Source organism: Actinia tenebrosa, unplaced genomic scaffold, assembly GCF_029948245.1.
Source record: "Actinia tenebrosa isolate PJP-AT-01 unplaced genomic scaffold, QUT_ActTen_1.0 PGA_scaffold2__45_contigs__length_23673736, whole genome shotgun sequence".
Taxonomy (NCBI): Eukaryota; Metazoa; Cnidaria; class Anthozoa; order Actiniaria; family Actiniidae; genus Actinia; species Actinia tenebrosa.
The window spans coordinates 6,974,959-6,999,081 of record NW_028292579.1 but is presented as its reverse complement, the minus strand read 5'-3'; the positions used below and the strand labels follow the sequence as shown (position 1 = coordinate 6,999,081).

The 24,123-nt window shown below is 37.6% G+C and overlaps 2 protein-coding genes and 1 pseudogene across 4 annotated transcripts in view; all 3 read left to right on the top strand.

Moving 5' to 3' along the window:
• The window catches only part of LOC116305319 (adhesion G protein-coupled receptor D1), a 43,159-nt gene that overhangs the window by 16,333 nt on the left and 2,703 nt on the right, over positions 1 to 24,123 (top strand). For all 3 annotated transcript variants that reach the window (XM_031715217.2, XM_031715210.2, XM_031715227.2), the window contains 19 exons: positions 4,936 to 5,157; positions 5,766 to 5,921; positions 6,989 to 7,035; positions 7,156 to 7,206; positions 7,615 to 7,788; positions 8,639 to 8,719; positions 8,886 to 8,988; positions 9,598 to 9,787; positions 10,563 to 10,680; positions 11,344 to 11,399; positions 11,886 to 12,018; positions 20,019 to 20,122; positions 20,879 to 20,978; positions 21,350 to 21,503; positions 22,280 to 22,346; positions 22,784 to 22,850; positions 23,270 to 23,358; positions 23,744 to 23,870; positions 24,035 to 24,076. In XM_031715217.2, the coding sequence (XP_031571077.1) occupies positions 4,936 to 5,157; positions 5,766 to 5,921; positions 6,989 to 7,035; positions 7,156 to 7,206; positions 7,615 to 7,788; positions 8,639 to 8,719; positions 8,886 to 8,988; positions 9,598 to 9,787; positions 10,563 to 10,680; positions 11,344 to 11,399; positions 11,886 to 12,018; positions 20,019 to 20,122; positions 20,879 to 20,978; positions 21,350 to 21,503; positions 22,280 to 22,346; positions 22,784 to 22,850; positions 23,270 to 23,358; positions 23,744 to 23,870; positions 24,035 to 24,076 (2,081 nt within the window). The remainder of the gene's footprint in view (positions 1 to 4,935; positions 5,158 to 5,765; positions 5,922 to 6,988; positions 7,036 to 7,155; positions 7,207 to 7,614; positions 7,789 to 8,638; positions 8,720 to 8,885; positions 8,989 to 9,597; positions 9,788 to 10,562; positions 10,681 to 11,343; positions 11,400 to 11,885; positions 12,019 to 20,018; positions 20,123 to 20,878; positions 20,979 to 21,349; positions 21,504 to 22,279; positions 22,347 to 22,783; positions 22,851 to 23,269; positions 23,359 to 23,743; positions 23,871 to 24,034; positions 24,077 to 24,123) is intronic.
• Positions 14,354 to 15,383, top strand: LOC116305356 (uncharacterized; annotated as a pseudogene).
• Positions 17,759 to 18,878, top strand: LOC116305346 (uncharacterized). Its single transcript, XM_031715243.2, has one exon. It carries the CDS (start codon positions 18,102 to 18,104, stop codon positions 18,843 to 18,845), a length of 744 nt encoding a protein of 247 aa, XP_031571103.1. The 5' UTR covers positions 17,759 to 18,101; the 3' UTR covers positions 18,846 to 18,878.

Below are 24,123 nucleotides of genomic sequence, written 5' to 3'. Positions count from 1 at the left end.
TTTACTGTCGCAATGTTTTATCATTAAATAATTCACAAAAACTCTCTTAATTTAAAAAAAGTTTTGTTGGATATTTTGGTGCTAAGATTACACGATGATATTGATATCTTCATCTTGGGCCTTATATGTTTTCCCATTCCAGACCACGTGTCATTCCCTTGAGAATAAGACTCTTTGTTTGAGTTGGATCCATATTCATATGTCTTTTCATGCACGACCGTTAAACAAAGAAATGATACTCTAGGGAATAACACGTGGTCTGAAATGGGAAAACGTTACGCCCAAGGTAAAGAGGGCTATTGGTCCTGAAGAGAATACGTTGTGTGAATGACGGATTTTTCTTGTAAAGCTGTTTAAAAAAGGTTGAATGTGGAAGCGAAATTTTTTAATGATCTCCATCTTTGTTTTGTGCATGAAGCAAAAGACTAGATTCTATTCATTGAAGCCAACTGAGAAAAAAACCTTAATTTTAGAGGTCATGGAGGTAGAAGCTCATTAATCTCCACGTAGGGTCCACGGTTTGATGAGGGTCTCAATGCGGTTGACCGTAACGCGTAAAAATGCTTAAATATTTGTCCGGTGATTTTGATGTTAAACTTAAAAAAATCTTAATTTTTGTGTCGATTTTCTACGTCTAAACGAGTCTTTCTTGTTTCGATATCCGAATGTCCCCCAGTGGGATTCTCTTTTTTTTTTTATAGAAGCGCCGGTTTTTGTGTAAAAGCCAGGCCAACAACAAGCGAGGTTGGTCGCTATGATCAAAGACACTGAAGCCAAATGGTGACAGATGAAAGCAGAGAACTTAATCATCTCAAGGCAGTACCCCTAGTACACGATATAGATAGATTTATAGTATATTCCAGCGAAAATTCAAGGGTACACCTTGGTAGAACGCTAATATTTTGTCCCCCTTTTTTTTTTTTGAGCAGTCTTTTCCAAGTATTAATTAATCTGGGGTATAATTTTCATTTTCCGACGGATACTATCAGTCTATTGGTTTTCGTTTTTAATTTCACTCAGTACAGTTCATTTATTCCCAAAACGAAAAATACCACAGGAATATAACTAAGTCAAGACTTATAGGAATATAGATGTCTTTTCCATCCAACAAAGGAATAACAAAGTTAGTGACTTAACCTAAAACATGACAAATAGAAAAAAATTCCGGTTCAATTTTAGGGCAGGTGCCATAATTATTCATATGCATGCGCCCCCAGTATGTAGTGTTCATTTAAAGGAACAAAGCTTTCAATCCCACCTATTCATTTTTTCAATAAAATATGACTTACTTTTTGACACCTTTTCATGCTTACGTTGTTCGCGCGTTTTTACCGTAAAAAGGGTGAACTTCCCCGCATTCGGACGACTAAACGAAGTCGGGGACCCCTAATTTTTATTTCCTTATTTTACTTCTAGTATGATTTCTTTCATCGTGCAAAATTTTCAAAAAATCTGACGATGGGATCTTTTGCCCATGAACGTCCTTAGGGTAGTACTATTCTGAACCTCAAAAAGCCTTGTTATCTGCATACACCTATTTCAAAAAAAGGCCTGGTCGGTCCGAAATCTGAATTGCAAGATCTAAGATTTAACGGAATTTTGTAACAAAAGATGATATTTATAACTCAAAGATTATGCTTCATATGCCAGTCTAAAAGGAAACTACGTTGTTTGACTGTGAATTTATTACAATTTGCAGCGTGTTACTCAGTCTCAGATTTCAGATTTCAGATCTCCAACCGACAACGCTTTTTGAAACAGGTATAAAAACACATATTCAGCTTTTTACTAAAGATAACTCAATCGAATGGAAAAACGCCACGGTAGTGCTTCTCTGCTCCTATTAGTTTCAAGTCAGTTATTAGTTTACCAAACCCTTGATGATTAAAGCTGTTTCTAGCAACGTCTGCATAAAAATGAGTTCACGATTGAATTTTTACCACGTGGGGGTGGGTTTGGGGGAGAATTAAATGGTTTTTTCTTACTCGAAAGTTTAAATCCAAGCTGCTGAAAAGCGACCAGACTCGATGAGTAGAGTTTGTTAGGTCTCTCTCTTAATTCGAGTGTTTATTTCCTGGTTCTCAGGCTTTCCTCCCTCCCCAAAGCATAATACGTTAAATTCCAATTCAATCTTTGAATTTGGTTGTTTTAGGTATCGATAAAATTTGAAGGTTTTTTATTAGAAAATCGCGAAAAGCGTCAGCGAGATGACTGTATTTATCATTCTATCGGTCTATGCGTTAAGACAAGTCGTTCTAGAGTTTTTACAATGTCTCGTCATCAGTGCATTTAAAGACTAATTTTGCACGTTTTCGGTAATTCTATTTCGAACGATCGAATATATTAAGGTTTATCCCGCGTACAGCAGGCAAGCATCCAAGCATGTACCCATTTACGGAGTTTGAACAGCGGGCAGCTCATTTTTCAATCTATCAGAATTGTTTTTAGAAAATATTTGAATAGCGCTCAACATATTTTATTAAAGCAATATAAAACGGCTGCTTGTACGTCTCTGTATCGTGATATAAAACCTCTGGGAGCTTGTCAGTAGGGCAGCAGAAGAGAAGGGGACTTAGGAAGACGACGTTTAGCTGAGGGCTTCTCTTGCTTTTATATATATCACAGTACAGATTTATTTGTTTCCTTATATAAGTATAGAATATATAATTGGATGGTTAGAATCGGCCCTCATTCTTATATTCTTATATACTCGTCGCGAAAAGACGAACTTCCTTACGAACTTCCTTACTTAACAGTAAACATTCTTTAGCCAGAAAGAGGACAAAGATCAAAAAGTAACATTTGCAGAGTATATTCCCAAAGAAGTGAGTGGAAGAATAAATTGTAAAAGAATAAGAATGAGAATGATAATACGAATGAGTGAACGAAAAAAAATTGAATAACAACGAGAATGCATGCATGAGAATGAGAATGAGAATGAGAACAAGAACAAGCGAACGAAAACATTGAATAAGAATGAGAATAAGAATGAGAATGAGAATGAGAATAACAATGAGAATGAGAAAAAGAATGAGAATGAGAATAAGAATGAGAATGAGAAAAAGAATAAGAATTAGAATGAGAATAAGAATGAGAATTAGAATATGTGCGTATATAGAAGAATAAGAAATATAGTTTGTGTTTTATCAACGATTTCACCTTTATACATACGTACAAATATTCAAATATAATAATAATAATCAAGCGATCTATTCAAATGATTCATGTCATTTCTTTTTCATCCAGAGCACAAGTGATTGAATGCAATAGCCTAGTAATTCATTAAATTTTAACTCGACCTAAAAAGAATCTCGTCGCCATTTTTAAGACTCTTTACTGTTCCAAATACCAGACATTGTCACATTAAAATTTTATGGTACTCTTAATGATCTTAATAGAAAACAGATTCATCAACCCTTTTATGCTCTCGCTTCCTATGAAATTACATGAATAAAAGCAGAAAAATTAAAATTATATGGTATGTGGATTACAGACTTACTCTTAATAAAAAATGAAATAAAATAGAATAAAATAAAAAATAAAAGAAATAGAGAAAAAAAAATCATAATCTTCTTATTAATCTTGATCAATGTGGACAACAAAGCTTACTCATATTTCTTTAATGCAATCTATAGAATGACTAGAATAAAATTAGACATCGATCCTCAAATTAAGATAACAACAAGTATTCTTAATAATCTTGATCAATGTGGACTACAGACTTACTCATATTTCTTTAAATTAATGCTTTCTATAGAATGACTTGAATAAAACTAGACATCGATCCTCAAATTAAGATAACAACAAGTATTCTTAATAATCTTGATCAATGTGGACTACAGCCTTACTCATATTTCTTTAATGTTTTCTCTAAAATAAGATATACAAAACGTCCTCACATTGAAATTCTATATCTCTAATAATCTTAATAATATTGAATGATCATGAGAACTACACACAGTTGAATCGGCTTACTCATCTTTTAGACGTTTCTATAAATACTCTAGGAGGTCCGTTGAAACTACCGCAGAATACATATCTCAAGATTTAAGAACATCTCCCAAAAAGTTCCTAGCTGTGCTCTACTCAACATGTCTCGATTTGTTCCGATTGGAATAAAAACTTTACAACTATAGCTATGGTATCTGTTTCCTTGATATCATTTATTCCTATTTGTAGATAAGAGAGAAAGAGAATCGTATATCATAATCGTCTTGTTTACTAGGTATAGTCTCAGTGTTAATAATCATAATTTACCAAGTCGGACCGGCTTTTAGTGTTTCGGATTCTAGGTTCGTAAGTTCTTTACTTCTTTTAGTACATCGTCTATAAATTCAGTGCTTGCGCTGTTCTTTTCTTTTTTCTCCTTCGTACTTTCTTCCTCATTTCCTATTCATATTTTCTTCTTCTTCCGCCCTTTTATCCCCTCGACATTCTTTTATTCTTTATTCTTTATGTTTTATTCGTTCACTCGTTCCTTCCTTCCTTTTGTTGGTTAGTTAACTCTTTTTTTTTTTTGCTGCTGATATTCTTGCTATTTTAAAAATCGATCAAAACAGGTGCTACAGAATTTTTACAAAGTTTTTTTTATATTTCCATTATTTTTCCTGTACATTTTTACGCACATTATGCTGTTTTTCTTTTTTCATCTTCATATTTTTTATTTTATTTATTTATTTTTCATTAATTTTCCTTCATTTTATAAATTATGACAAGGGCGCCATATAAGTGCACGAATAATAATTTAGCTCAAGAGGAAACGTCGGTAACCAGGACAACGACATAACATGAAACCGAGTCTATTTTTCCCCTATGATGCCCAGGTCTCTTGACGTTTGCAACACACTCGGCCAAAAGCGATGTTTTTTGAATTTCGCAACATATGATTAGATTATTCAGCGCATATCAATGATTAGGTCCTTAAATTGATTCTAGAGCCCTGTGACCTATACTTTACATGGCAAGGCTGCTATAATATCTCAGGCAGCCTGGAATCAACTTACGAACAAGCACTAGGATACGAAGAACTATTTCGTGACACACCGCTGATCAATGCAAGCTTTGGAGGATGGCAGTCTCAGATATATGAATTGGTTTGCCGATGTGCGACCAAGGCATTGAATCTGGATTACAAGTATTTTGCTCTTCAGTTTTACTGTAAGTATATATTCTAGCTGTACTTTATTTTCATTTCGTCATGACAACGAGCCTCATATGGACGAGACCTGATTTTAGTTTTTACGACTAAAATGCTTTCCAATTTCAGGCCACGTGTCATTCTCTTGAGAATAAGATTCTTTGTTTGAGTTGTATCCATATTCATGTGTCTTCTCACGCGCAACCGTTAAACATAGAAATGATACTCTAGGGAATGACACGTGGCCTGAAATGGGAAATCATTACATTAAGCCCGAGCCGAGGAGGTCTATGTATGTATGTTTTCAAGGGTTACTAGACAACAAAGAAACAATTCTCAAGAGAATGAAAAAAACCCACGATCTCCTCTATATAAGTTTACGTTTCCATCTAGTATTGTTTGACAAGAACAGTACATGCGAGAACGTCTAATGTATTTTTCTGTCTTTGCGACTTAACTATTCCCCATGATATATGATCCTATTGATTTTGTGTAAACTTTCGCGCGCAAAAAAAAAAAAAAGAAAAAAGAAAAAATGCGCGCGATCTTGCTCTCTTTCCTATATAAGATTCTATATAGTTATCTATAACTTTCTTCAATGAACTTAAAGGTATTTTGATATTTGCAGCTGTTTGCTTTGGAGGAAATGAACCTGTCAAAGCCTCAAACCGAAACGAACGATCTTGCTTCGAAGTGAATGCGACTAGCTGCGAGCAGTCCAATCAATCACTTTGTTTTCGAGTTGGTAATAATAATGAAAGAGGAATTGCTGTGTATAGTATTGGTGAGTACCACGAGTTGACATATCTAATACCTATTCATGGTTCCGACTCCCCTTAGTTACCGTTGCTATGGCCCACATCTCAACAAATTTGTGCTTAAATATCTCATAAGTTAAAACTCTGATCGCGGAAAATTGGTTATAAATCATGCTTTAAATTGTTTACTGTCCTGTGAAAATAAAAATAAAAAATTGCCTCGCAATCCTTGTAGTATACTCTTTAAAATAGCTACTGTGCAAATAGTTGCTTGTGGAAAAAACAATTGCCTAAAAGATCTGTTGATTAATGAAAGCCTAGATAAAACAGCATTGTCTTAACTAGAGGGTCTAGTCCAAGTGCAGCTCAATACGAAGGATAGTGCAATTAATATCGATTCTTATTAGGATAAAATTCTACTGTTTTGTCTTCTAAATCGAGCTGCAGTAGGACTATTCAGAAAGCTACAAGGGGTCTCTGGATTTTACCGCGACTACTCAAGGTCCAATTAACCATGCATTAGCTATATTTATCTTCCTGTATATGCGGCGATTTGCGCAGCTTGAAAAGGCCTTTTTACCTTGGGCGTAATGTTTTCCAATTTCAGAACACGTGTCATTCCCTAGAAATACCATTTATTTGATGAGAAGACACCGCATGAATAGAGTGCACGCGCGCCATATATCCTTGGAAAAAACAAATATGTTTTGTCTATTTTACAACTAAATACATGATAACTAAATATTTTTAGGCGCTATATTTGGCGTTATTTAGTAATTGTTTCACGGAACTCAAACACAGAATGTTATTCTCAATAAAATCAAACGTGCTCTAAAATGGGAAAACATTACGCCAAAGTAAAGATAGAGGTGTACACTCCCACGCGCAACCTTAAAACCCCTAACAAGATGAAAGATACGATAAATACATTGGGTCAGATATACACGGCGATTAAGGTAATAGACATTAAAAAGCCCTTTATTTAGTATTTCTACAATAATGAATTAATGCATGGGCGGACGAGCTAAGTGGTTTGATTTCAAATATCATGTACGCATTAACGATAACTTCTTATCTGTCTATTGTGATTTAGTGTGGAAAAACAGCACTCTTCCTTACGCACAGTGCTCAAACAATAAGGTAAGAGTAAAGATTATTATCTTATTATCAGCCTGGTCTGGGTCTCGCATGTGTGGTGGATTGTCATAGGATTTTTTTGCTAAAACTTGTGTCCTTTTTCGTTACTTTTGATATCATTAGATCGTGAATGGAGGGGTTTACGTCAACCGGGAGAAAAGCATGACTTACAAAGTAAGTTTTGATTATTTTTAATTCAGTGTATGAATAAAATTAAATAACGAACAACGACAGTCGATGACTAGACACGAGTAAATGCACGACAGGACTCGACATCTTACGACAACACGACGACTAGACACGAGTAAATGCACGACAGGACTCGACATCTTACGACAACACGACGACTAGACACGACGACTAGACACGAGTAAATGCACGACAGGACTCGACATCTTACGACGACACGACGACTAGACACGAGTAGATGCACGACAGGACTCGACATCGACGACTAGACACGAGGAGGTGCACAACAGGGCTGTATGTTGTTGTGATGGCAGCATGGTTGTCTTGGCAACGTAAATAATGGCAGGAGGCAGACACGGTACAATACGTGTTTTAATTCACCTATGTCGACAGACTGGAAAAATCTATACAAAAAACAACGAAACAGAAGACAGCAAAGCTGCTCTACGGCGAATGTTAAAGGAACTGGATGATTGTTTTGATATCGATCAAATACTCAAGATAATTAAAGAAATCATGAGCGTATTTGGACGACCGGAAATTTACGAGAGCTTCGATGTTTTCAAGGTTGGTAATCAAATAACAGTCAGCTTTGATTTGAAAACCATTCGCTTTTCCGGAATTAATCTATAAAGGACTTAATCCCGCTTTAAAGAAGATTTCATGTACTTGGAAATACGAGTAAAGTAATTAAGCAAGGCTAAATAACTGTGCATTATCTTTATTTACGTGATATGGAAAAAAATAATTGTTTTTTTCGATTCCGTGTTCCTTTTGGTTTCCGCCAAACGAGAAGGGCGCAGACGCAAATAAAAAGGAATGGGCGGGACTCCAATCTCGTACCAAGAGCCTGCATTTCTTTTGGCCTGCGGCAAAGAACGAGGGCTCTGGCATAATCCATTTTTTTGGCGCATGCGCAGTTTTCCGGAAGTGAAATATAATCAATGAAAATCATGCTTTCAAACCTGCTTTCAAACAGAGTTCTGGGTTTACTTTCGATCGAAATAAGAATTAAAAGTGGGGGAAAATTTTTTTATTTTTAGCAAGTCTTTTAACGTATGCGCTCTTATACCGGAAGTCCAAGAAATCCTGGTGTCAAAAGATGGATTATGCCAGAGCCCTCGTTCTTCGCCGCAGGCCAGAAGACTAAAACGCTTTCCTGGGTACGAGATTGGCGGGACTCAAAAACTTTCTACATTTATGTATAAAAAAACTTTGCTATAAATTTTTTTGTTGCAGCTCTGTTCGACACCTTACTCGTAAAAAAATATCAATTTATAAAATTTGCGTTGATTTTTAAAAACCTAAACTCTGAATGATTCACTGTGAATCCCTTTAGAGGGACGAATGTCATGTCACAATGCTCCATGAAATTACACATTAGGATAAGTAATCAAGTATTCGTTATATTTTTCAGCGGCTACAAGAATCCTTCATGGGAAGTTTAAGCAGAATAGTTGGTGATAACTTCAAAGATCTTTGGAAGGAAACCCCAAAGGTTCGTAGAGTTCCTTCTTCCTCTTATACTTCTATATTTATTACCTAAACTTCTAACCGCCTTACTAAAGTAACCCGTAGAACTCTTTCGAGTCCATGAAATATTGCTTTTATTACTGGAATTATCATCTTTTACTTGTAACCCAAGTGATTTTTTTTGTTTAAAGATTCAGTACCTTGTCGAAATGGTGCAAGAAATCTCTGTGCTGACTCTGCGCTCACTATCTCTCACAAATAAAACAAACTACAGCTTCCAAACACTAAATATAGGTAAGCGCAGCTCATGATCAGCCTTCCTCGCAGACTTTTTTAGGGTGGTCACGTCGTCACGCAAGATTTCTATTACCAGGAACGTTGCGTGACGAACCCATGAACGTCTGCGTAGGCGGCTGACTCATAGTCGGATGCAAGATGAGGTTTTGTTTCAATTTTTCCAGTTTTCGTCCGTCCCAGAAAATTAACTTCTAAATAGCCTAATGTCCAAAATTATCGGCAAGCACAGGGCTCGGTGGAGAAACGTTAGTGTACGCGTAAATCCCTCATGCCTCTCGGATCTAGCGGATAACTCCCAAGTCTTTTGTACACAAATGCGATGTACGCAGCACCAAATGATTGAACACACCAAGGATTTGAAGGCATGTGTAGTGCTTTATGCTGCTCTCTGTAATAATTATCTAGCGGAATTCCCCAAAATAACGCGCTCAATCGTTGCGCTCGCATCGTAACGCGTAATAGGATGCGCGCGCAAGTACAAACGTTTCTACTCTGAGCCCTTGACATGGGTTTCTGACTAAGGAGACTGACCAATGCATGATTGATTTAAAATAGATAAATCATATTTCGACTGCAAACCACCGATGTTTTCTATTTTTCGATCAGATATCGCTGCAAATATTTCAAGTGATGAAGCACTATCGCTACATTTCAATTCCAACACTACAGACTCGTCTATGATCTTTGATAGCAACGTCCAAGGAATAGCGCCAAGACCTTCCAGTATTGCTGCGATACTTTACAAGACTATTAATGATATATTCCCAGCGATAATGAATCAGGGTCAAAAACCAAGGTAGGAAATTAGTGGATATTGATGGGAAATAATTAAATTATTAATTAAATATTTAATGAATAATTCAATTGCGCATGCGTGGATCAGTAGTGACGCAATAAATTTGCATTTTGCTCTACTCCTGATTGGTTGATTACTCTATGGCCCATTATAATATATCACGGTCATTATTCGATTAGACATGCAAGACGCGTAATTCAGCCGAAGGAGAGCTCGACAATTTGATAATCTATAAGCCATTCCGAGGTTGTGGAAAAAACTGGGCCGATCGAGTTGGCATTGCATTGCATTATGGTTCTGTTTTAGGGGACGAAAAAGATACCATCTTGGGAAAAAGTTCTCTGAAACAGAACCCCCCGGATAAGGCTTCACGAATTTGCAACGCCCCCTGTGATTGGTTAGGTTTAGGGGCGGGGCTGGGGAAAGGTCATTGTTTTCTATTGTTCTACACATGTGCGCCCTCCAATAGGATCACATCTTGCAAATTTGTGAAGTTGGCGTCCCCACGCGCATGTAAAAGTAATTTAGCATCGTTTTATAATAGTTAGTTTCCTAGTGTTTGAGTGTATTATCGCGTGCGTTATATTCAAAAGAAGCGACATACACGTTAGAGTGCGGGGTCTATGTACTGTTTAACATCATCATTATTACATATATACACCACTACTACAGCTACTATCATTAATTGATTTTGAATTATTATTATGGTTTGTGCTTTCATTATGGATGCGCTCCTATTGTATTAATTCTAACTAGTTCTGTCTTGTGTCAACAGTTTCAATACGAACTTGTCATCGGTAGTATCACCTGTAGTATCGATCGTGTCACTACAAGATGGGAAACTTATTAAACAGATCAATGGAACAATACGATTAAAAAAGATGATAGAACAGGTAAGGAATGTCTGTGGATCAAGAGAATAAGCTTCGTTAATCGAACCTACAAGGACGAGCAAACACTGTTCTTCATCATGCTCTATCTTCCATTTTCGGTTGAAAGCTTTCATTATTCATCTGGTAAAGATTCTGACATATACACCTATTTCGAAAATCGTTGTCGCACCAAGAGCTTCAAGTAACAAGCCAACGAGTGGCTAATTATCTCAAGCAGCCTTGCTTGGAGCAATTTGTGAAGTCAATAAATGAAAATGCACCATGAATAAACTAATTACAGCTAAAAGTACCGGCGTTCTCTGCGGTCTTGGCTTGTTGCTTGAGGCTTTTGGTGCGACAACGATTTCTGAAATAGGTGTATGTGAAACCGCAAACGATGTCTATTGATTGTATCTTAGGCACCACCTTCAGCGAAGGGTGGAAGAGGTCCATAGTTTAATCCACTGGACAGAAAATGGGGACATTAGTGCAAGAATGAATTTGTGTAAAATGAAAATGTTGTTATCAGAAGGTTATCTTGCTTACGCTTTTTCCTATGGCTTGATATTTTTTCAGCCCGCGCAAAGTATTAGTACGAGAATAAACTTGTGTAAAAAAGAAAATGCGGTTTTCAGAAGGTTATCGTGTTTTGACGCTTTTTCGTATGTCTTGATATTTTTTCAGCCCGCTTTACAAGCCCGCACAAACCCTGAATGTGTATACTGGAAGGAAAGCCCCAGGTAAGATTAATAACAACAAAAATTAGATAATACATTGAAAAACTACCTTTCAATAGATCTCTCCTGGATAGGCTTGAGTGACCACGAAACAATGTCAAATCGAGGTCGGACTTGATGTGTTCATACATGTACTGTACTTTATCAAATCCAACCTCGACTTGAAACAATTGTTTTGTAGTCACTCAAGAGAAACCAAGAAAGGTCTACAGACATTTTAAAAATAAATCCCACAATGCCTTATTTTTGACGTCAAATTTATCATTTTGAATTTTGTTTTGCAATGAAATTGAAAAGAATAAATTTGACGTGAGAAGAATGAATTCGACGCAAAAAGAATAAGTTGGATGTAAGAATAAAGTTGACGTAAGAATAATAAATTTCACGTGAGAAGAATAAATTTAATGTAAAAGAAATAAGTTTGACGTCAAAAGCAGAAAACAAAGCATTGTGGGATACATTCAAATGGCCTACATTTTCAATCGTTAGCTTAACATTTGGAGGGGCGTGGTCAACAGCGGGTCTGTCTACTGACAGTTTCCAGAACAGTACGGACTACTTTACGTGCCGCACCAATCACCTCACCAGTTTCGCTGTTCTAATGCAAATAACAGACTTCGAGGTGAGTATACAATATCTGTGTTTCATTTATCATTTGGGAAAGGTCAATGGTTGTGTAACGGCATTGGACTTGCCTCTCACCTCTGGGGTATCGAATTTGATTCCTGGACTCAGCATCACATGTGAGTACAAATTGTTAGGTCTCTCAGGACCCTCGAATGTGTTCTCCTGGTATTTTCCTTCCTCCGCAAAGCATGATACTCGAAATTCAAATTCAATCTTTGGTCTCTCTCTTAATTCGAGTGTTTTTGTCCTGGTTCTCAGGCTTTCCTTCCTTCACAAAGCATAATACGCTAAATTCCAATTCAATCTTTGAATTTGGTTGTTTTAGACTAGGAGGAGATTCTCAAAAGAGGCCTAGAAAATGCCAAACGTAGCACATGTACTACATACTTGGTCTGACAACATAAATAGTTGTACCAATGTCTGTGGAACATTTTTAGATACGATGTACTAAGAAATCGGTGGGACATCATTATGCTAGGGGCTGAAATGTGAATAGCATTATGGTCTCTCAAAGTTAATGAATTACCTTACAGCTATTTATAACTCACTTTAAACTAGTACAACAGCCCAACAAATAGTCCTAACAAACTCAAAGTTGGCCAAAGTATCACTGACACAAATACCTTTCTAATTACTAATTGTTATTGCAGTCTGCAATTTCCATGGTAACCGTTGCTATGGGCTTTTAATATGCATATTTTTAACATAAAATATGGATATTTTTTGATGTAAATACTGTGTTTTTTTGGTGATTTCAACTGTTTGTGGATTTATTTCTCAAATTATGGCTAAGTTCAAACGTTATACATCGCAAATTAAGCATATAGTTTCTAGAAATACTCTAATTGTTCCTTAGCAACGGGTAAACTAATCAAGTTACGTTTTGCTTATCTAGCATTTCTGTTTAAAATTACTTTTAAAAAATTAAACAGCTGTCTGTCAATGCATTGTGGAGGTAGCTATGTGGAGTCTGACTATGTTGGCAACATCTTAGAACCAATTGCAGAAAAGCTTTTGACTATGAATTACCATATCAACTATTGAAATTTTGCAATACAAAACCATTGAAACATAGCAGGCTCTTTTTATTCAATTTAAGCGTTAATTTTTAATTATTTTTACATTTTCGAAATTACATTAAACTTTGTATAAAATATATAATTTTTTTCCATTATTTTTGACTAAAGAAGTGAGCCCCCTGAATAAATAAACATTTCCCATGATCCATTTGGTATTCCCATAATGCAATTGGTACTGCCAGTGCTTCTAGAACCACCATTGGATTTTGCAGAATGAAAAGGGTAAGTCTTTCCAAAAATTGCTTTACCTTAACATTTTTTAACAGTTACAAATTGTAGCAGTTACAAGGAAAGAATCTTTTGCCTAATAAAATTTTTTGGTTCATATATAGTTCAAAAAACTTAATAATGGATGAAGCTTACGACGAGAATGCAATAAGACTTGTACCTCCAAAAAAGAAATCGAAGCAAAGAGATTTCAGTAAGTGCATCTTCTGTCAAGGAACTTATCTTGGTGAAAACCTTCGAAGTTCTTCTGTAACTGGACTGGAAGCATTCAAAGAAGCTGCTTTTATACGGCAAGATGCCACTTACGAAAGGATTAACTGGGATAGCGATGATTTATCCACACTAAACATCAAATGGCATGGGACATGTTATCAAAGTTACACAAGCAAAAGAAACCTTGGGTTTGTCAAGCAGTGCTCAAGTGAAAATGAAATTAAAGATGATACAGAATCGAGAAATATAAGTGCAAGATCACAAGTAAAACCAATTGATTGGTCACTTTGCATGTTCTGTCAGATGAAAAAAAACAAGGGCTGTGTAAAGCTGTTGAGCGTCACAACATTCGACTCTTGCAAGGCAATAGAGGATGCAGCAAAGGCTAGAAATGATGAAAACCTGTTGATTAATATGAATGGTATTGATTTGTACCACAAAAATTGTAGGTCACAGTATGTAAGTAAATCTAATTTAAGTTACATTGACTCAAAAGTTGAGGAAGATGTTTATACGAAAGCCTACAAACAACTTGCAGAGAACATCACGTCTGAAATAGAATCAGGAAAAGCACTGGATATGAAAAATCTTTTGGAATCCTATCAAGAAATTCTACAGAGTCTAGGTAGTACCACTGCACAAAGTTATACAACAGAGAGATTGAAACGAAGGCTCCAACAAAGTTTCAGGGAACAAATCACCTTTCATAAACTACCTGACCCTTCAAAGCCAGAGCTCGCGTACTCGAGTACTATATCTTTAAAAGATATCATAAATGCTGCTGCAAAAAGTTCAAGTACAGGACAGACACATATTCCTAAAACTGACAAAATGCCAAATAACGACTATGATGCAAGATCTCTGATATACCACGCTGCCCATTTTGTGAGAAAAAGTATCAGAAATCAAAGCAAAAGCATGCATATACAGCCTGTTAATGTCGAGGAATTGACCCCTTGTAATGCAAAAGCTCTTTTACCAGCAGATATTTACAGATTTCTTTTTATACTGATATCAAATCAAGATCCAGTAGATCCCGTTCTCTGCAATTCATCAGATGAAAGACGCATACTAGCAATTGCACAAGATATGGTTTATGCCACAACGCATGGTCAAATCAAAACCCCTTACACGCATTGGCTTTGCAATGTCAGTTCGCCACATGACAGGATCCAAGCAGCTTATCAGAATGCTTAACAGATTTGGTCACAGTTGTTCCTATGACGACATCGAAGTAGTAGATACTAGTTTGGCCCTAGAAATTATCGCTCAAACAGAGAATCTAGGTGCTGTTATTCCATCGAACATAACACCTGGTGTGTTTGTTCAAGCAGCAGGCGATAACAATGATCTTAACGAAGAGACCCTGGATGGCAAGCAAACCACCCATGCCACTACTCTAGTCCTCTATCAGAGACAGCAGTATGGACCAAAGCCAAAACCAGTAGTACATTCTAACCAGAAAGAGAAGAGGCGATCACTGAGCACCCCAGCAGCAGCATCGAATCTCAAAGAATTCAGTGCATCTGGCAGACGACCTACAGTAAACTTTTACAAGGGTATTATACAGAAGGAGTGGTTTCATTCAACAAGCCCTGTTGGTTCCTCAGCTCAACGGAAGGACATTGGCTGGTTTCTGGCATGTATGTGCACTAACAAGTTGTTCAGTGTAGACTTAAATACCTCACCCACGCCACATCCTACTCAGTCCATACCAAGCTGGAGTGGTTCAACGCAAAGATCTCAAACTAGTCGCCACCATTAACATCTATTGGCTATTGTCCAATGATCAACGGATCTGCTACAGATTATACCACCATATACACTGTCATGAAGAATGTCCAAGCAATGATGGAGGCTTTGAGTCAAAAGCATAGTGTTATTACTTTTGATCTTGCAATTTATATAAAGGCTAAGGAGATACAGTGGCGAAAACCTGAAGAGTTCTTAAACACAGTGATCCAACTTGGAGGCTTTCATATTGCACTCAATTTTCTAGCTGACATTGGGAAGATATATCAGGAAAGTGGCCTTGGAGATTTATTGATAGAGTCTGGTAAGTAAGTGACTTTTATACACTTAATAATATGTAATGAAGAAATGGAAAATGCACGCGCGTGCAGTGTGCAGTTATAAAGCACGCGGGGGTTGGCAGAACACGAGAGAAGTGTTAGGAGATGTGTAGCGTAGTGCTTCTCGACACTTTTCGACTGTTCTGCCAATCCCCAAGTGCTTTATAACTCCACACAGCACAGTGAGCAAGTTTTTTATTTCTTTTGTAAAATACATTACTTTAGGAATGAGGCAATGGAAAGTGCGCACGCGTGCAATGTGTTCTCATAAAGCACGCGCTCCAAACCAATCAGAACGCGACATTCATAACAGTTATTTTATAAATACATATATAGATATCTAAAAACTATGAAATATAAATTTATAATAGCTATAAACTATTAAACCACAGGTATTTATGGAAGCAATAGTGCAGCGGCATTGCTTAACGGAAAGTCCTACAATAGAGGGGTGCGTGCTCACAAGTTAGTTGTAGAGGCACTGCTAAGACTCCAGTGGCAAGCATTTGGGGTATGGATGAAAGCCAACCAAGTTGATACAGATACAGATCTACCACCATTCACAGAGGGTCGATGCATTGCATTGGTTAACAGCTGTCAAAGTTCTATTGCCACAGATGATAGCTCACTGGCAACTTCTTTCAATCAGCTCTGTAACAATCTCTCTGATGTTATGCCTCTCTTCGAAAGGTTTTGCAAGCAAGCCTGTGAAAAGTCTAAGCTGTTCAAGTTCTGGAGCATGTACATCGACATTGTTTTGCTGCTGTTACGCTTCATTAGAGCGGAAAGGGATGGATGTTGGGAGCTCCACCTTAACTCTGTGTCAGAAATGATACCATATTTCTTTTCCATGGACCGTGTTAACTACTCCAGGTAAGGCCTTTTTACAGACAGCTAATTTTCTTCCACGAGTGCATGTTATATCACTTTTCTTTTTTATTGTAGGTGGCTACCAGTTTATGTTGCAGATATGCACTTGTTACCTTCAAGTGCCCCAGAAGTCCACAACGAGTTTTTAAATGGAAATCACCCAGTGAGCAGGTCACAGCTCCCATTCAGTCAAGTGTGGACAGATATGGCCTTAGAGCAAACGATCAATTTGGACAGTAAGACTGGAGGAGGCATTGTAGGCTTGACACAGAATGCATCAGCATTAGAAAGATGGTTCCTTACAAGTCATCAGAGAGCTGCAATAACATCTGCAACAAAACGACTTTGCAACCTGGATGACTGCGACAGGATTGGACATCACAAAGAGGCTGGTTCCAAGAGGGTCAAAAGAGATGAGGAAGATGTCAGAAAGTTGTTGAATACAATAAGTACAAGTATGTCAAATCCTTTTGAGACGAGTGATGATCCTGACCTCATTCCATTACAAAACATTGCTACTGGCGTAGTGATGCCTGCTGATGCAGCTGACAGACTACTTAAGTTGTTTGAAGATGGCAAAGAGCAAGCAAAGTCATTTGTAAGTGAACGTCTTGACAGCGGTGAAGTGTCTTTCTGGAACAAAATGAAAAATGCAAACATAAAAACGTTTGCCTCTCTGTCAAAAACTGCTCACATCAAGTGCTCTGACGAGAAGATCATCACAATTTCTGCTGATCGTAATTTGTTCGGAAGACTTTTGATTGCAGCAAAATCTCGAGACATAGACCTTAAAGAGGTTTTGAGTTATGAGCTTTCAACAGTGCCTTTTTCATTAGCACATGGAGATGGAACACTAAGAAAGACAACCAAAAGCGTTCTAATGTCCGAGATAGAAAGTGTGCATCCGCCAGAGGGAAGTCTTCCTCAAGCTGATATCTCAACTGCATTTATCTTGGATGGCATGGCAGTAATCCAAATGCTTAGGTCCGGAGGTGCACACACATTTGGAGACCTTGCTGAAAATCATTTCGGGTTAGCATAAATTGTACACATTTGATCAGATATATACGATCAGTTATACCACGTCAGTAGTTATCTGGCTGATGTATTTTTTTGGATAATTTTGTGTTTCAGGTTCCTGACCACACCTTGACGACAGGGGCTCTGTAAGAGAGTGGATGTGGTGTTTGACCGTTATGATATTCCACAATCAATTAAAGAAAGTGAAAGGCTAAGGCGAGGGTCAAGCAGTGCCCTTGAGATAAAGATTACAACTAGAAACACGCCAGTACCAAAACAGTGGCAAAAGTTCATCAGCAACAGAAAGAATAAAGTCAATCTTTCTTCCTTTTTGTGCAAGGAGTGGTGTGAAATGGCTAAGCGCAAGCTACGACGTGACCAGGAGCTGATAATTGGAGGGGGCTTTAATGACCCAACCATTGCAGTAATGATCTCTAACGGAAGAAGTCATAATTTGGATGAGCTGAAGTCTGACCACGAGGAGACAGACACCGGAACGATTCTCCATGCCTACCATGCTTCAACCAGCACAGCACGAATTGTGATTCAGTCACCATACTGATGCTGCTGTTTTATCCATCCATTTTTTTCACAACATGCAGTGCCAGGAACTATGGTTCAAGACTGGTATGAAGGACAAGGTGCGTTTTCTTCCAGTCCATGCCATTGCAGTGAAGCTTCGTGAAAGTGTTTGTTCTGCCCTCCCAGGTTTCCATGCACTTACTGGCTGTGACTCAACTAGTGGTTTGTTTCAAGTTGGGAAGAAGAAAGCGTGGAAGGCTTTTCTTAAAGATGACAACTCTCAAGATCATGTTGGAAACCTTGGCACCATCATTCCACCCTCAAATCGCACTATCCAAAGTTGTGAGAGCTTTATTTGCTCGATGTACACAACATCCAAGAAAGCAGGAACAATGGCTGATGAGGTGCGATACTGGATGTTCTGCCAAAAACACCAGAGCAGTGAAAGGCTTCCACCAACCAGCAACAGTTTGAGGCACCACATTCAGAGAGCTAACTATCAATCATACGTGTGGAAACGATCATTACAGTCAGTGCAAGAGCTACCATCACCTTCCGCAAATAATGGCTGGAAAGAGGTAGATGGCAATTTGGAACCAGAGTTGATGTCAAAAGATCCAGCTCCTCAGTCTTTGCTTGAGCTTACAACATGTAGATGCAACAAATCTGTTTGCACAAGAGATACCTGTTCATGCAAAGCAAATGAGATGCCTTGTACTGAGGCGTGTTTTTGTATGAGTGATGAAAGCTGTCAAAACCCTTACAAGCCAACAGATCCAACAATGGAAAGCACTGATGATGAACTTACAGATGAATAAAAATACTCATCCAACCAGAACATAGTAAGAATGTTTCAGGTGTCCAATTGATGATGCACGTTCTTTTCGTGTTAAAAAAAACTTTCCAGATGATCAATTTTTGTAATATTATATAAACATTGTTTTTCAGCTTAACAAAGTTAGCGCTTAATATATTTCATCGCATTATGTATCAAGACAAACCTTCATAGGTAGGAAAGTCATTAAAGACTATGAAATGGTTATAACCACAATGCATAGGCGGACATCTGTTTAATTTTTTAAAAGTAATTTTGAGCAGAAATGCTAGATAAGCAAAACGTAACTTGATTAGTTTACCCGTTGCTAAGGAACAATTAGAGTATTTCTAGAAACTATATGCTTAATTTGCGATGTATAACGTTTGAACTTAGCCATAATTTGAGAAATAAATCCACAAACAGTTGAAATCACCAAAAAACACAGTATTTACATCAAAAAATATCCATATCTTATGTTAAAAATAGGCAGATTAAAAGCCCATAGCAACGGTTACCATGGAAATTGCAGACTGCAATAACAATTAGTAATTAGAAAGGTATTTGTGTCAGTGATACTTTGGCCAACTTTGAGTTTGTTAGGACTATTTATTGGGCTGTTGTACTAGTTTAAAGTGAGTTATAAATAGCTGTAAGATAATTCATTAACTTTGAGGGACCATAATGCTATTCACATTTCAGCCCCTAGCATAACGATGTCCCACCGATTTCTTAGTACATCGTATCTAAAAATGTTCCACAGACATTGGTGCACCTATTTATGTTGTCAGACCAAGTATGTAGTACACGTGCTACGTCAAGATTTTTTCAGGGTTCCTCCTCCTAGACTATTTTAGGTATCGATAAAATTTGAAGGTATTTTAAAAGAAAATCGTGAAAAGCTTCAGCGAGTGACTGTACTTATCATTCTTTCGGTCTATGCGTTAAGACAAGTCGTTCTTGAGTTTTTACATTAGGTTGTTTCAAGGTATCGATGTTATTTAATGTTTTCTGGTTTGAGACTAGTTCAGAGGTTGTTTCAGGGTTCGATAAAATAGAAGTTTGAGTTTGATAGTAAATTGAAGTAATGGTTGATCTTTTGCATAGGCTAGAATTTGTATTTGCGAAAGAGACTATATTATTGCCTAATTCGTTATCTTCTGGTGATTTTCTCCAGATACAACGTGAACATGAGTATGCCCTTCAAGCGATCACATTATCTGGCTGTTCGTTATCTCTGCTGTGTTTGCTTATCACAATAATAACCATCCCACTTATGCGGTAGGTAAATTCTTTCACGATTGACAAAATCCTGTGCGCTTCTCTTCTACAGCAATTCCAATGGTTTCTCTAGAGCCACTAAAATGGCTTCCCCACTAAAAAGTCTCTTGCACTCAAATGGATTCCTAACAAATTTAGGCCAATAGAATGGTTCCCATTTATCCGGGTCACAAATGGATTCCTTCTTACAAAGACGAGACAATTAAATAGCTCCCCCCTATTGGGCAGGTGCGCTTAAAAGGTTCCTTCTTACAAAGACGGGTCAATTAAATGGCTCCCCCCTATTGGGCCGGTGCACTTAAAAGGTTTCTTCTTACAAAGATGGGTCAATAAGCCTGAAGCAAGATGACGTTTTACCCCCGACTCTATACCATAATAGTTTTTAAAATTCTTTCATATCAAAATTTTTGATTCCTTAGAGAATACAGGAACAATAGTCATAATTAAAGAACAAAAGCAATATGAAAAGGATTATGGCCTAGAGACGGTGGTAAAACGTCATCTCGCTTCAGGCTTATTAAATGATTTCCCTAATGAGCCGCTGCAATCGAACAGATTCCTTTCCATGTTAGTGTTGACATTTAAATGGCTTTTTCGTTCGTAAGAACTCGGTCATCATACAATCCAACAGATTCCTCTCCATATTAGTGTTGTCATTTAAATAGCTTTTTCGTTCGTAAGAACTCGGTCATCATACAAGTAAAGAAACAATGATATATAAAAATTATTAAATATTGTTCTTTTGCATGATATCAGGCTGAAAGAAACACGATTTCTGATCCATCTTCACTTGTGCATCGCGTTGGCTGCTTCACAAGCTTTATTTCTTGCTGGTATTACTGCTATTAAACATAAGGTAGGCCAAATCGAGCTAGTTATATAGACCAAAAAGAACCAAAAAAACTACAATCTCTCTGGCACCTCCTCCATTTTCTTGAGTAACCCTTAAGGCTGCCACGCCCATCACCCAACTAACCATACTATCTACTGCGCGCTTCTACTAAGAATAAGGTACAGCGAATCAACTACTAATAAGCGCCTACAGACTCGCCTCCTCTATTCTCACTTGGCTGCCATGAGGCTGCCACGCCCATCGCCCAACTAACCACACTATCTACTGCCCGCTGTGGTATCCATGCAATACAAGCGTATCCAAGGTGCTAGGGTGTTTGTGAAATCACAAAAATAATACAAACTAAACGTGTTTCGTTTTGGTTTGGTCATCAGGCAGCTTGCATGGTAATAGCGATAGTCCTGCACTACTTCTATACAGCGGCATTCATGTGGATGCTGGTTGAAGGAATTCACTTGTATCAAAAGGTGGTCATCGCGTATCAAGTACGGAACGTCAAAGAAAGGCTGTATTTTCTATTTGCATGGGGTAATGCCTTAAAATTAAAGAAAACCTATATATATATATCGAAAAACATTATCGATACTTTGCCGGAAACAACCTCTTGGCTGACCTATGTCAGGGCACGGCTAATTCACAGATCGAATTGGGATTTAAATTAACTTGGGTTTTACGGAGGGAAGAAAACCGAAGATAAACCTTTGAATCAAGGGAGAGACCTAAGAAACTGTACTTGAACGTGATACCGGGTCCCGGAATCCAACCCCAGAGCTTAAGGCATTTAGCTAATCTTTAAACCGTATCGATTACCGTCCAAAGCATATTTTCCACAACTGTGCCAAAATTCATGTTAAGTGTGCGTCGTCGAACACAAGCGTCGTCAAACATCAATTAAATGCGGACACACGGTGCAACATTGCCCACAATATTGCAGGCAGTGTTACTGAAGTAGGATCGTTTTCAACTCCAGTAACGTTGCGTGCAACAACTGGTATCGTGTGACATGGTTCGCTTCATCTATTGATGGTTTTCACGGCGGCCATGTTGGAGGAACTCAACAAAAGAATTGTCAATGAATTCTTTTGTTATATCCTCCAACATGGCCGCTGTGTCTTTTGTTATTTAATTCTCTTGGGAATGGTTGAAAACTATCAATTGCCTGTAACATTGAGAGCAATGGTGCTCCGTGTGTCCGCAGATTAAAGGCATATCAAATGTGTCGAAATCATTACATTTATTGATCGAAGACGATACGCAAGCCACACACCGCATTTAATCACTTTTCATTTAACTTTTTCTCGCAGGTTTTCCCTTTGTTATCGTTGGCATTGCGTTTGCCGCGAATCGAGAAGGATATGGCACAAGTAGAGGGTAAGAGATGATACTTATTATAGATTTCGCGCGAGGAGTCATAGCTATGATAGTTTTCCGTTCTATTAAAACCAAATATAGAGGAGCTAATATCATGCAGAATGCACGAATTGTATAGTAGTCTACTAGTTGATTTACTCTATAAGATTTTATGAAATATTTGAAACAGTACGCGCGCGCTGATTGGCTGGCAACGCAACCGTGCTCATATCAGAGGACATAGACACGCTCGCTCAAAATCGTTCGAAAATATTTGACAAAAGCAATACAAAGCGCCTGCTTATGTCATGTACTGTGATATAAACACTTTGGGAGTTGTAGAGCACTCGAGAAGCAAGAAATACACTCAGCTACGCCTTGTGTTCCTAAGCTTGCTTCTCTCATACTCTACAGCTGCTAGCGTCAATATCCTAATGGTATTATTCTTATTTTATCAGGTGTTGGCTATCGCTAGAGAAGGGTTTTCGATGGGCCTTCATAACTCCTGTTATCGTGGTCTTGTTGGTAAGGGAGATCGATGATCACTCAAACTAACCAATTGTTAAAAAAACTAAATCAATGACACTTGCATTAAACTAAATAAATCCCACCGATTGGTTGATGGCGCGTGCTTTACGACAGCACAAATCACGCACTCGCACTTTTTATTTCACTTGTCCAAAATAAAGGCTTTCTAATTTATAAAAGAAATAAAAAAGTTACTTACTGTGCTGTGTGTAATTATAAAGCACTTGGGGATTGGCAGATCACTCGCGTGCTTTATGACTGTACACAGCACGTTAGAGCGTTTATATTGTATCGATTACCCCAAAGATAAATTCATATATTCCTTATTGCAATCCTTGGTCTATAACTACACGAATATTTGCTCAATATTTCAAACGATAAATGTGTATATTAATCAATTGATATATCGATTTTAGGCGAATTTTGTTATTCTAATCAAAGTATTAATGGTGATGGTGACCCTTCAGGCCGATCCACTGAGACCAGAAAAACACGGAAAACTAAGGTAAATGGAGCATCAAAAATGAGAAGTAATGGGAAGAGGTGGTAAAAAAAGAAAAAAAGAGATGGTATGCAAATGAAAAGGAGGCGGGGAAAAAGGAAGGAAGTGGAAAGGAAAGAAGCAAGCAATGAAAAAAGGAACGAACGAACGAACGAAGGATGGAAGTCAGGAAGGATTAAAGCATTAAAGCTGAGGAATAATGGGAAGGCATGGTAAAAGAAGGAAGAAAGAGGTGGTATGCAAATGAAAAGGTGGTGGGGAAAAAGGAAGGAAGTGGAAAGGAAAGAAGCAAGCAATAGGAAGGAAGGAAGGAAGGAAGGAAGGAAGGAAGGAAGGAAGGAGGGAAGGAAAGATATAGTTTAGTAATGTAACAACTTTGTTCCCTCAGGTTAGCATGCAAGGGAGTGGCTATTCTGCTTCCACTGCTGGGTCTCACTTGGTTCTTTGGTATTATGAGCGTCAATTCCGATACTATTGTTTTTCAATATCTTTTCGCAATCTTTAACTCCCTCCAGGTCAGTAGAACATAAAAATACTTAATTAAAAAATATTTTTTTTACATTTTCTCAAAATTTTATGGTTCATGGCCAGCTTGCTCTCAAATCATACCATCGTTATTGTAAGCCAAAGCAAGTCGTTATCATTTGAATATATTTCTTCTTCTGTATTTTATTTACAGGGAGTATTTATCTTTGCATTCAATTATGTCTCAAATAAAGAGGTAAGAATTTCTCGTTTCAATTATTCCAGTAGTCGAGTTCGTTTTCT

What these genes read in the sequence shown, in the direction of transcription:
- LOC116305346 (XM_031715243.2), top strand. Translation starts at nt 18,102, where the DNA reads ATGCAGTGCCAGGAACTATGGTTCAAGACTGGTATGAAGGACAAGGTG.